Source organism: Podarcis erhardii (genome assembly GCF_964252035.2).
Source record: "Podarcis erhardii genome assembly, chromosome: 7".
NCBI classification, from domain to species: domain Eukaryota; kingdom Metazoa; phylum Chordata; class Lepidosauria; order Squamata; family Lacertidae; genus Podarcis; species Podarcis erhardii.
The window spans coordinates 41,968,844-41,982,320 of record NC_138511.1 but is presented as its reverse complement, the minus strand read 5'-3'; the positions used below and the strand labels follow the sequence as shown (position 1 = coordinate 41,982,320).

Here is a 13,477-nt window from a genome sequence, read left to right as displayed (position 1 = left end):
AGGGACGAAGGACGAAAATTAATAAGAATGATCTTGCTGAACTAATTATTACATAGAATACAAGACCGGGAGGCGGGTGGAAGTAAGGAAAATAAGGTTTTGAATAATATAACTGGAATGTGAGTTCTTTTTTTTATATGTTAAAATTTTCTTTTCCCTTTTTATTTGTGTACTTTTTTATTTTTATTTTTATGTAATGTTTGCTTTTTTATGTTTTTCTGTGTAAAACTTAATAAAATATTATATGAAAAAAATAAAATAAAATTGTGGGTTGTCTTATACAGGAAATTATCTGTGGTGATTGGTTGCTGCGGAAAGGCATGCTGATGATTAGCTGCGGCTTTGACAGTTGGGCGGGCTATTAACAGTAGTGGCGAGGCGTGTGTGCAATCGGCTGTGATTGCGTTGAGTGTGCTGTCGGGTTTTCTTTGGTGAGTGTGCAGACAATTGTTTGCCATGTTGATGCGTGCCGTCTGCATTTGCGGGCAGGCTGTAGAGTGATTGGTGGCTGTGCCCCTCTCCCAAAAAAGCGCAACAACTTTGGACAATTTCCCCCCAATTTTTTTTTGCTGTGGTCCCCCAAAATAGGGGTCATCTTATACATGGGGGCGTGTTATACACTGAAATATATGGTATATACCATGTTAGTGTTCAGAATGGCTTAACTTACATTATTTTGTTGTAATTTCAAGTAGGGAAACCTGACTCACTCCAAATGTTACTGGACTACAACTCCCATCCTTCCTGACCATTGGCCATGCAGGCTGGGCACAGTGGGAGTTTAGTCCTACAGCATATGGAAGGCCACGTGTTTCCAGGGTAGAGAGGCACCTCTTTGCCGTGGCCTTTGACACTTGGGTACATTTTTAGGAGACACTCTGGGGAGAGTGCCAAGGGCCAGATACAAAGGTCTGATTCTGCCATGAACCCTACCATAGGGTACTGAATTTAAAGGGGCCGTTGGCATTCAGGCTTGGAGTATGCCTCTGCCTAAGGCACTGGGGCCAGTGGTTTGAGAGCTGCTATTGGGAACGTCACACTCTAAACCTCTGGACAACCTGTATTTGCATCACTGAGAAATAACCCTCTGTGGATGATTTTGTTCCAGAGCTTGGACCTCATACATATTCTGATAACCCAGTTAACAGTTTCCATCTTCCTGATAGACTGGGAGAAGCCAAAGGAGAGAGGAACGGCAAAAGCATCTATGGGTAAAAGTTTGCCTTTGTTTTCTGATAGGTTGTGTATAGGGCTGTAAGAAAGCAGTGGTTTGAAGGCAGCAACTGAATGTTGGAAATTTCAAAACAGACAAAAGAAAGCATCCAACCATGGAAGCAGAACATAGCTAATCATGGCTAGTAGCCATTGATAGCCTTTACCTCCATAGATTTGTATAATCCATTTTAATAGTCATCCAAGTTTGTGCCCATCAGTGCCTCCTATGGGAGTGAATTCCATGGTTAAACTATACACTATTTGAAGAAGTACTTTGTTTTGTCTGTTCTGAATCCTCCAACATTCAACTTCATTGGGTGTCCACACATTGTCATGTTAGGAGTGAGGGTACAAAACTTGTCTCTGTCCACTTTCTCCATTTCATCTCTGTGCAGGGCACGTATAGACAGAGTGGTGCTCTTTAGACATGGTTGTACAGTCAACTCACATCTTGCATATGTTTAACTTGCATGATTTCTGCTTTATGCACTTGGTGGCCAGCCAGCTAAAATTGCACAAATTAAAAATACAGGGGGCGGAGAGCTTAAAAACTTTTTGTGTTGTAGGGTTTTCCTGGTGTGGAAAGAGCTCTTAAGCTGTCTGCCTTGCTCACTGGGCTCTTGGAGATCTCGCGAGAACTCGGGCGCCTTGCGAGATCTCTCAATAGCCTCCTAGAACCCTGTAACCAAGGCAGGGAGCTTAAGAGAGCTCTGCCTTGCTTGACGGGTAAGACCTGTTTGCTATGCCGGCTCTAGAAAAGTAAGGATGTTTGTGTAGAGGTGGTTCTAAGGGGGTGGTTTGACTGTACATGTTTTTGTGCATATGTACCATCCTTGAAGTGTAATCCCCACACAAGGTTCAAGTTGACTATACTGCAACTACCATTATCCCTGATCAATGGCCATACTTGATGGGACTGATTGTCATCCAGCAGTATTTGGAGAGCACCTCACTGGCTACCCATGATCTAGGGCTAGCCAAGGAGGATAGCTGCTAGGGCAGCATGCCAATCATTGCTCCATCTACAAATCTCTGATTAGCTAGGAAGAATCATCCGATGGCTTTCCCTTCCAGTCTCCTGTGACTGCTTCCAGTTCCAGGGTTGTGCTCAGCCATTTTAGTTTAAAACACAGCCAAAAGAAAACCCCATCTTATCTTGCATCCCTTCACATGCCTTTTCATTCTGCCACCTACTACATTCTGCCACCTATTCAGGAAAAAAGGGGTGGCCATGGGGCTTCCTAGCATTTTCTGGGATGGAGCATGAAACGTTTGACACCGTGTGCTTGCTACCGGAGGATGTTCTTGAAGATCTAAAGCTTTGACTCCCAGGAAAATGAGGGCAATGTTACCTACAGCACATTCGCACAGCTGTTGTGTGATACTTGCTTGTTTAATTAGTGTTGGCAAATCACTTTGAGGCCCTCGGTTCTTCTGGGAAATCAGCAGGAGCCTGTTCCAGGAAGCAAGCTTGCTTCAGATTGTAACGATTTCATATCAGGAGAGGTAAATTAACATAAGCAAGGCTCAAGGAAACCCAAGGGCGTTGAGCTTTGCACTTTGCCAAGAATCCGATAAGCTCGTGTGGAGTCTTCAAATAAAGCCAATTGTTTCAGTTTCATTGTGTGTGTGTTTTAACCTCCCTCCCCTGCTTCAGGATATCAGAAGGCTACTTCCTCTGTGAGTGCCTGGAGAACTTTTCTGATCGCTAATGAGTGGAACGAGATCCAGACCCACAGAAAAGTGAACCCTTCACTCCAGTTGTTTGCCGTCTTGCTGCTACTGGAGGTGAGAGAGAGAGAGAGATTAAGGAAAGAAAGTATCTGCTGTGCTCTGCTATCTGTGCTCTGCTACTGATAACTTTCCTCTTTCTCAAGGTCACTGATATAATATACTTAGGACCACAGCATGCACAACCTTCTGCACAGATCACCAGGGGTGCAAAAACTTCTGCCAAACTTGGAAGACAGTTAGATTTTCTAAGGGCCAGCTCAGAGGCAGGAGGAGAGGAAGTGTCCATTTGGACTGGTAGGGTAGAAGGCAGGGAGACCAGCAGTAAGTGGAGCCAGAGCCAGGACAGGCAGAGGTAACATGCTAAATTCCACAAGGGCAACACTGAGACTAATGGAGGAAGAAGCTAGAAGGCAGGACACGGAGGTTGCCATCATCTTCTTCCTTCTTCTTTGGCGGTGACTTGTAGCCGAGTAAGGTTGTTTTAACAATGAGTCCGTAAGTGACTATGGAGGCCAATTCTGGACCCACACGTCCTTCCACAGTGGGGACATTGGTTCCCGGGCGGGATTTGATCATGGTGTGGATTTGCGTTACTCTTAGCACGTTTCTCCCTTGCGTTCTGAGTTCGAGTGTCTTCAAAGTCCATGACACCTATGGTGAAGGCTTGTCTCCAATTGGAGTGCTCGCAGGCCAGTGTTTCCCAGTTGTCGGTGTTCATACGACTTTTTTTTAGATTTGCCTTGAGACAGTCTTTAAACCTCTTTTGTTGACCACCAGCATTATGCTTTCCATTTTAAAGTTCAGAATAGAGTAGTTGCTTTGGAAGATGATAATAAGGCATCCGCACAACATGACCAGTCCAACGAAGTTGATGTTGAAGAATCATTGCTTCAACACTGGTGATTTTTGCTTCATCCAGTACACCGATAATAGTTCGCCTGTCTTCCCAAGTGATGTGTAAGATTTTTCGGAGATACCGTTAATGGAATCTTTCGAGAAGTTGGAGATGGCGTTTGTAAGTGGTCCATGTTTCACAAGCATACAGCAAGATTGGTAGTACAATAGCTTTGTAAACAAGCATTTTGGTTTCCCTGGGAATGTGCCGGTCCTCAGACACTCTGTACTTCAGTCGGGAGAGAGACGCACTCGCAGAGCTCAGGTGATGCTGGATTTCGGCATCAGTGTTGACCCTTGTGGAAAGATAACTGCCTAGGTAGGAGAAGTGATTGACATTTTCCAACATTACACCACATAGGGCCATCATGACTAATAATCCTTGGTAGGCCCCTCTGCTTACATTAATTTGTCTGATCCCCTTTGTTAAGATATTTAAGCTATTGGCCAACACCACATCACCCTTTGCCCATCAGTTTTTACTGAAGTGTTTGACACAGTAAAGACAATTTAAAATAATTACTGTACTTCTAGTTTTTATAAGACCTTGCAGCGTTTTTAACATGGCGGTGCAGTTTAAAAATATTTAAAGAAAGGAAAATAAAATAAACCATGGGCCTAACCTATGACCTTACAGTGTCTTCATGTAACTTATAAATTGGGCATTTCTAAAGCTTTTTAATTCTCCAAGTTACAATGTGGTTGACTCAGCAGCCCTCTCAACTCTTGTTGTTGTTTAGTCATTTAGTCGTGTCCGACTCTTCGTGACCCCATGGACCAGAGCACGCCAGGCACTTCTGTCTTCCACTGCCTCCCGCAGTTTGGTCAAATCCAGTTTTATGGGGGGTCTGGGAGCCACTCAGTGAGGTTGAGAAGAGACTTAGGCCCAAATCCCACTATGTTCTGTTGAAGTGGGGACCAAACAGGCTTCTTTTAATTTCTAGGTGGTGGGGCTTAAGAATCTCACATCAAGAGACCTGAATGTGAATCTGCACCCGGGACCAAATGCCTATCATGCTCCTTGGAGCCCAATTCTTCGGTTTGGGATTGCTGCTTCTGTTTGGCTGGCAGTGGGGATTGTACAGGTGATCTTTCTCACTGAGTTTGGTTTAACTAAAGCTGCGTACACACTATAGCTTAAAAGCATATTTGAAGCACATTTTGTCTCTCAGAATTTACAGCATTGTAGTTTGTTAAGGGTTTTGGGGAATTGTGCTCTGTGAGGAGTAAATGACAGTGCCCAAAATTGTTTGAGGGAAAGAATGTGTTTCCAAGGTATAGTGTGTACACAGCCTAAGAATATATATATATATCCTTGATGCTAGCCCTAGAATAAAGGGCTACCTTGGTCATTCTACATCTCCTCTTCCTTTAGTGCTAGTGTGGAAAAATGTAACAAATGCAAAATCAAGAGCAATAGCTAACCGTTTTTGAAAGGTCCTTAGGTAGGTAACATGACAAAAGAAGTGAGCAATCTTATTGTGTGCATGTTGTAGGACACCCTCAAAGACCTCATTTGCTATATTAAGAAATAAGTCCAAGGCCGCCAACCTTTCGGACTAGTGAACACATTTTGGATTTTGAAAGAGTGCTGGCTTGGGGTGTCAGTCACAAAATGGGTGCCATGGAGAGGTTGTGGTAAAACACAAAATGGTTGCCACGGGGAGCATGGCATAACACAAAAATGAGAGAGGCAGCCATCCTTGGCAGCCTAACAGAGCACTTTAATTGTGCAAATCTAACTCTCCAGTATGCGCTTGAACCCCTTCTGTAAAATGAGGTACCCTTTGAGTATTGATGCTGATGAGGAACCTACTGTGTGCTCTTGCCTACCATAATTACAGGGTGATTATAGGCAGCATGCCTTTTTTTTAAACAGGTGCTGTTTTCTGTTGGGTTATATGAGCGGTTTGTAGAGGACAAGATTCACCAGTTTGTTGATCTTTGTTCCCTGAGCAATGTGAGTCGCATTATATTTATTTAACACAGTGCAGCTTAATCATTCAAACTGCTAAGCAGTTTATGTTCATGTACTTATTTACTGTATTCCTTCACCCAATGGTCCCAGTGTGGATTACAAAAATATCACAAATTTAAAAAATACACCTTCACTAAAATAATAAAATGTTATTATTTTATTTGAATGCTATGAGAACCCGTGTGGCATAGTGGTTAGAAGACAATCTGGGAGACCAGGGTTCAAATTCTCACTTGGCCATAAAGCTCACTGGGTGACCCTGGGCTGGTCACTGTCTCTCAGCCTAACCTACCTCACAGGGTTGTTGTGAGGATAAAATGTCAGGAGAAGAGAACCATACAAATGTAATAAATAAATATGAAAATTACAATCATAAGACAAGCCAATAACAAAACTGTGCAGAGCAACAATTGGCTCAGTTGCACAGAGATAAACGTTTGGCCATGCGCCATTAGCCAAAGTCACCACAGGACCAGTTTGTTAGCTACCCTGCTCCAAGATGGGCAAGCAGGGTATTATCAGAACAAATTAAGTATACAGGCCTTCTAGTGACTCGTAACTGATTAGTTTATTCAGTGTATTTACAATCTGCTGTTCAATTTGAATAGAATTTCCAAAGCTGCTGCTGATGGTAGTATTTGTTGACAGTAGTAATAGTAGGAAAACAAATTTAAAAATTCTTAAAACAATAACAGCATTAAAGCACTGGGGAAAGTAAAAACCAACACCAGGTAAAATCAGTAGATGAAATGCATTCAGTATGAAAGCCATCTGATGGTAAATTAAAACCATACTAAAATGATTGAGTGATGATTTTTTAAAGTCTTCGTCTGCCTGGGGAGAGGACATTCCTTAACTGGGGCACCTGCCCCCAAAAGGCCCAGATATGTTGGGTGTGGTTGAATTACTCTAGAGGGGAGTCTTAATTGTGCCATTGTTAATCTGTAAACAAGCTTTGATTACAATCGTGTTCAAACATGTTCTGAAACTGTATTTGCCCATTTGATAAATGGTTGCATGCTTCATTTGCCTCTCCCTGTCCCTCTAGGTGTCAGTGTTCATTTTGACACACAGATGTTATGGCTTCTACATCCATGGGAGAAGTGTCCATGGACAGGCAGATGTGGGCATGGACACCATGCTCACCTATATCAGGAAGGAGGAGGTAATAGTGTCTACTGGTCTATCTGTCTGTCCTTTCTCTTTATGACAATTACTTTGCACACCTGGGAAGGCTATGTCTCCCTGTTGGATTTGCCCATTTTCAAGTGAGCTTGTCAGGATTTAAACCCCATTAGCTACTATTTTTACAAGGCTATGGGGATCATGATTCAACTGAAACTGGAGGGAGTTGAAAGGTAGAACTTGTGGATTTTATAGTCACCCCATCACCCTGCCCACAATAATAGGAACATTGTTATCAATTCCACTAGGTCTTGTGCAAAAATAAGGCATGGGGCAAGGTTTCTATGGCTCTATTCACACTCCTATTTCCTGGGCACTCGCTGCATTTCTGGTGCTGGGTTTTAATCCGTGTTTACTTGACGTTATCTCAAAGGCATATGTATCCTGTACTTTGTTATAAAATGCTACATGAGTTGTTTCTTAAATTCGCTTTAGGCCTAGTCCTTAAGCTGTTTGTATGAACATTTTGGCAGAGGGTCAAGACATCCCCTGCCCAGTCAACGCTGCCTAGTGTCTACAGAAACAAATCTGACATAAATAAAGCCCTGTTGATGTGAACAACTAGGGGGTAAAGAGCTGTGAAATGTGCAGGGGGCAGGGAACAACTTCACTGCGCTTTAAGATGGTAATGTGAACATACCCTTAGTCAAAGGAATGTGAACTCCAATATGGTTTGAGCCTTGGCTGGCACGTCTCTCCCTCCCTCTCCAGAAGAGATCTCTGATGTCAGATCTCTGATATTTATGCTTTGTACTTCCCAATTATTATTCTTTCCACCCCTTCCATTGGTTCTCTCCACAGGAGAACCTCTGTGCTCTGAGAGGCCTGGAGGCCTACTCTGATGTGCAAACATTTGAGGTGCTTCTTACAGACAGGACTCGAGCATTCTATGACAGAATAACTCTATCTTTCATGGAGGTACAGTACCTAATCCTATTTTCTCAGTAATTGTTAGACAAAGATATTGGTCAGTTGTGCAAAGTATTACTTAGAAATGATGATGCCTTCAAGGGTGGAAGCTGTCAGGCCCGGGGGCCACATGCAGACTCTGGGACTCTCTGTCTGGCCTTTGGGATGCTCCCCACAGTCTTCAGGGTGCCACAAAACTTGGTTGTTTTCACTTCAAAAGCTAACCTTAGTTGAGCTTTCTTTTGCTGAGCTCCTTTAAGGAGCAGCAGCCTGCTAGGCTACAGCCAAGCCTCCCGTTTCCCCCTCCACTTTTTAATTTAAAACTCTGTGCATGGAAGCCAGCGCTCCAGAACAGCAGGTGAAAATTGAGCCAAGATCCCTGCTGCCAAAGGCAAGATCTGAGTGAAAACAAATAGATGTATTTTAAAAAAAAACCTCTTCAATTGGGAATGCCAAGTAACTGGAACAAACTTTAAAAGTCTGTGCACTTTTTCTGTGACAGGTTCCCAGAGGAGCCCACATCCGACCTGACCTTCACAAACAGAGACTAAATGGCTACTTTGCCTTGAACCGCTTTCTGGTCTCCTTTTTTGAACATGTGAGTCTTTGGCTTCCTCTATCTACTACTGTATTCACCTTTTTTTGTACTGGGTATTTGTATCCATAGTTTGTTCTACACAAAGTGTTTTGCTTTATATGCAAACAATGGGGGCCAGTGTCAAGGACCAACATAGTCAGGCATCTAACCAAGGGACCACTGACAAGAACCTCTTGGAGCTGCTCTTCCACCATTGCTCGCTCACCTTTTATTCTGACCCAGACAATGGTGAGGGGGAGCATAACATGTCACTGCTTGCCTACTCACTGGGACTCTTTCTGCCAAGCAAGCCAATGATAACTCAGATGAGAAAGGTAGAGATGGACCACTGCCTGGGTGGTCTATCAGGTCTTCTTAAAATAATAATAGAAGGGTAGCCTAGCCAAACCAGGGCTGTTAAGAGAGTCATGGTGGTCGTTAACAAGACAATGGAACATCTTGCTCCAGGTATGATCAGAGACTGGAGATTTGGATGGTTGCCAGGGTAACTGCTTTGGGGCAGGGCAAGGGGCTTCTGGGAAGGAGGAAGGCTGAGATCTATCTTCGCGAGGGAGGACTGCCTGCAATGCTTTGGGGCATGCTGTAAGATCTGGACCCCCTCCATGCAGACTGAGGGTGTAAATAGGCAAATAAACCCTATTTCTTAAAGCACGATCATTTCCACAGTGTCTTCTATTCTCCAAAGGGGCACAGACCTGTGATCCCATGTGCTCTGGCCACTGCTTGGCAGAGAGAGGGGGCAGGTACCAGGCTTTTGTAACATAATATAGGAAGGCATTTTGATGGTGGTGTCATGTGGATGCAGCCCACAGCTTCTTTACATGAGCAGGAACACATGAGTCCACAGTAAACTGCCATGTGGAAGTACCCTTAGTTAATGTTTTCCCCCTTGTCTTTGTGCATTTAGTTTCATCGTGCAGGCCCAGCTGTGTTGGAAATGAATTATAAGTGAGTCATCTTGTACTGACATATTTCTTTCACTTTTAATTGTCTCCTCACTCTCTCCACCCTTTAGAGATACAAAGATATGGACTACATGGTGAAGGACAAATTTTTCCTGGAGCGGATCATGGACATGGAGTTCCAGGAACCAGGGGACATTTCCACTCTCTATAATGGTATTCCAAACACTTATCAGTGGGAATTGGTTTGTAAGCTTCTGCACTGGGTATTGCCTTTTATTAGCTCACATCCACACCATACATTTAGAGAACTACTGTGCTACTTTAACAATATATTTATTGGTTTATTTCATTTATATCCCACTGATTTCTCCAAGGAGTTCAAGTTAGTATAGTTGGTTCTCCCTGTCCTCATTTAATTCCCAGAACAACCCTGCAAAGAAGGTTAGGGTGAGAGACAGTGAGTGCTCAAAGTCCCCCACTGAAATTCATGTCTGAGTGGGGATTTCAGCCTGGTCTTCTTGGTCCTAGTATGACACTCTAGCTGCTATACCACACTTGCTGCCACAGGAATTTAACTTCGTTAAGGGTGCTGACTTCACAGAGCTACCAGTTCTTAACAATCCTGGGAGATGCTGAGTTCCATAATGAGATGAATGAGCCCATGACTGCTCAAACAGAAACCAATCAAATGCAAGGAATGGATATGTGCCATTTACTGTACCACTGATGGTTGAAGTATGTCACTAACCATTATACCAGTCTGTGAGACGTGCCCACATTTAGGATACTGCTCCTTGATATTTGTAGATGTTCACACACTCTTAAATTATTTTCCTGTGGCATGGAGACTAACAGATGGACAACAAAAGTTGACCCTGCAAGACTTTATGGTTATAAAGAGGCTTAGATCACATGCACACCATACATTTAAAGAACACTTATGCCACTTTAACCGTCATGGATCATCCTGGGAACTGTAGTTTGTTCAGGGTGTTGAAAATTGTAGTTCTCTGAGGTCAGCACCATTAACAAATAACAGTTCCCAGGATTTTCCATGACTGTTAAAGTGGTGTAAAAGTGCTTTAAGTGATGGCTGGTGTCTGTTAAGACTGGTAAAGCAGGAAGCAGGGAGTCCACCAGTAGGTGGAGCCAGAGCCAGGACAGGCAGAGCCACCCCCTGGCTGACTGTAAGTAAGGGTCATAGGGTTGCCATATTTCAAAAAGTGAAAATCCATACACACAATGTCAAAATTCACCAAAATCGACATAGCCAAAACCCAGCTATATCTGGGAAATTCTGGACGTATGGCAACCCTAGTGGGACAGTGACCCATTTGCCCTAATGGTCCAGCCTCCACTGTATGTTTCAAGTGTGTGGTCTGGATGTGGCAATACAGATTCTATTTTGGGGTGCAATTTTTTTCCCCCAGAAACAGAGTACAGTAATTGCTATGAGAGTAAAAAGGGTGGAAATCTGAAAAAGATACTATTTTCCTCTTCCTCTAGATGACCGTGCTTTATTTAGCAGAACACTTTTCTACAGTCACGAACTGGTGCTGCTGCTCTTTGAAATCCTTGTCTTCTCTGCTGTAGATTTGGCAGCACAGGATTTTGTACTGTCAACAATTGTGACCTTTGTCGTGCAAAAGGTAAATGGTTTTGTGACACCAGGTGCATGATATATCTCTCAAGAGTAGGGATTGGGGTGGGGATTTAGGTCAGTTCACATTTTCATACGTACCCATCTCACTTCGCAAAACAATCAATACACAAACTGAAATGCTGCTATGCTTTGAAATTCACAGTTCTCCCAATTTAGTGATGGACTTCTCCAACCAATGCATACAATAATACATATATTGGGAGAAATACCCACTAAAATGGTGACAGATTTTCATGAGGCCTTAAAAAGAAAAAAAAATGCCAATTGATGCAGAACTAAAGTTTGGAGAAAGTGAGAGAATATGAAATTGAGGATGAGATGTTAATTTTACTCTCTTAAAAATATGCTTGGAATGGAGAAAGCAGTGGAGGGTTCTGCCCCTCTCATTTATTGTGAGAGTGGGTAAAAACTGAGGGTTACGGAATGGAATTGTCAGGCAGTAGACGTAAGCAGGGCTGTCTTAAGCATATCTGGCGCCGTGGTGCAAATATCTCTCCGGCGCCCCCCCCCCCTGCAAAGCCTCCCTCTAAGCGCCCAGTGCCCCTTACCTTCCCCCATCCAGGGAAGTCTGTGCGACAGGAAGGCCAGCAAGCAGATCAGGTGGCTCGGCGGCTGTCCCATCCTTGCTCGGTGCCAGGATTGCACAGGGCGCTTCCCTGCTCTGCTCGCAGACTCCACAGGGAGGTACGCAGGCAGCGACACGGCCAGAGAGGGGTGGGAGAGACACCCCCGCCCTGTCCCGCACCTGCTCCTGATGGCACCCGCCAGGTGCCCAGTCAGCCCCAGCAGGAGGGGATACAAAGGGGCTTCCCTGACCGGATGCAGTGCGCTCCATGGGCGGATGAGAGGAGAGCAGCGGATTACCCCAGAGAAGGGAAGGGAGCACTCCCTGACTCTCCTTCCTGGACACTCAGCCTGTGGCGCCCTCCAAAATCTGGCACCCCACGCCACTAACGTCTATGGGTAAGACGCCCCTGGACACAGGAGAAAACCAAGAACATGTTTAATGTGATGGGTGTGTTGCCTCCCATTTTAACCAAAAGTCCACAAACACACCATGGGCCACCTGAATGCAGCTGGTGGACCACTGGTGCTCCATGTGCCACAGTTTGGGTACCTTCGCAATAGACATGTGTCTTTATTGCACTACTTTGACTTTCAGTTTGTGAAGATGCTTCGCAACACACTTGGAAGGAGGAACCTGGCTGAGAAAACCTTGGTGGAGAAGCAATTCCTAATCTAGAACTGAACAACAAGCTGTTAATCTTGAATCTACATTCCCTGGCTGTGGGGTTGCAGCTGCTAATTGAAGATGTAGTGAAACATTTAGGACACCTTATCTGTTTATCCCCAGAACTGTGGCATGCACATCTTTCATATGAATTGCAGAACTCTGCCCAGGGAATCTGTTCTTGCTGTCAAAGTTCAGTGCCAAAGCATGTGAGGTAGCATAAGTGCCTTTGAGCATTGGCCATGTATCTTTCCCAAAGTAGCAATGAAGTAACAGTAAATCTTCACATACCTATTTTAAGTTGCATGGCTTCCCAGCACACATGGGCCTTAGCACTTCTTGGCTTGAAATTTTCAGCACTAGTGGGTGTGAATTGGTAAAAAAGCAAAATGAAACAAAACACCAATACTGTGCTCCTGCATGTTCCAACAGGACAAAAACAATCACAGACCATGGGCTCTGCAGTCAGTTGCTGAACAGAAGGTAGTGGTTGGACTGCAGGCTTAAACATGACTCATGGGCTGCATATAATAGTTTTTTGTGGCTCAATACCCACAACACTGATTATTTAAAAACAAAATATTTAAAAATGACTGCTCCCATGGATCCCTTGCTCTGATTCTATGAGGCTAACAGTTGTTTTTCTTATCTTACTCGCCCTGCAATGTTTTTGCAATGTTTTCCTTCTTCATCTTAGTAGTAGTATTAGAAGTATATTGACTTTTACACTTTGGTCACACATTCTGGCATTCAGCCCCTGAAGGACTGACCATGTGTTGATGCAGCCCTTGGTATGAAAAAGTTTAGCCACAACTGGAAGAGGTACTGTTCTTTTGTGTGAGAGAGCATTAAATTACACTTCTAAGCACATATGGCTGGCCAGTCTAAAGGCCTCCTACCAGCCAGCCAATCTCAGGTGCCCGGTTTTACACAACACCATTCTCTTGGTTCCAAACTACAAGAAAGAAGATTCCACCTAAACATTAGGAAGAACTTCCTGACAGTAAGAGCTGTTCGACAGTGGAATTTGCTGCCATGGAGTGTGGTGGAGTCTCCTTCTTTGGAGGTCTTTAAGCAGAGGCTTGACAACCATATGTCAGGAGTGCTCTGATGGTGTTTCCTGCTTGGCAGGGGGTTGGACTCGATGGCCCTTGTGGTCTCTTCC

At 44.0% G+C, this 13,477-nt stretch overlaps 1 protein-coding gene across 1 annotated transcript in view; it reads left to right on the top strand.

Annotated features, from left to right (window-relative positions):
• LOC309346435 (meckelin-like) overlaps nt 1–13,252 on the top strand; it is a 32,584-nt gene extending 19,332 nt beyond the window's left edge. Inside the window, exons 15-24 of the mRNA XM_081870195.1 lie at nt 1,109–1,211; nt 2,873–3,003; nt 4,788–4,928; nt 5,723–5,803; nt 6,870–6,986; nt 7,808–7,924; nt 8,418–8,513; nt 9,529–9,631; nt 10,925–11,067; nt 12,244–13,252. Coding sequence (XP_081726321.1) covers nt 1,109–1,211; nt 2,873–3,003; nt 4,788–4,928; nt 5,723–5,803; nt 6,870–6,986; nt 7,808–7,924; nt 8,418–8,513; nt 9,529–9,631; nt 10,925–11,067; nt 12,244–12,324 — 1,113 coding nt within the window. The 3' untranslated portion in view covers nt 12,325–13,252. The remainder of the gene's footprint in view (nt 1–1,108; nt 1,212–2,872; nt 3,004–4,787; nt 4,929–5,722; nt 5,804–6,869; nt 6,987–7,807; nt 7,925–8,417; nt 8,514–9,528; nt 9,632–10,924; nt 11,068–12,243) is intronic.
• Nucleotides 13,253–13,477: the final 225 nt, after the last annotated feature.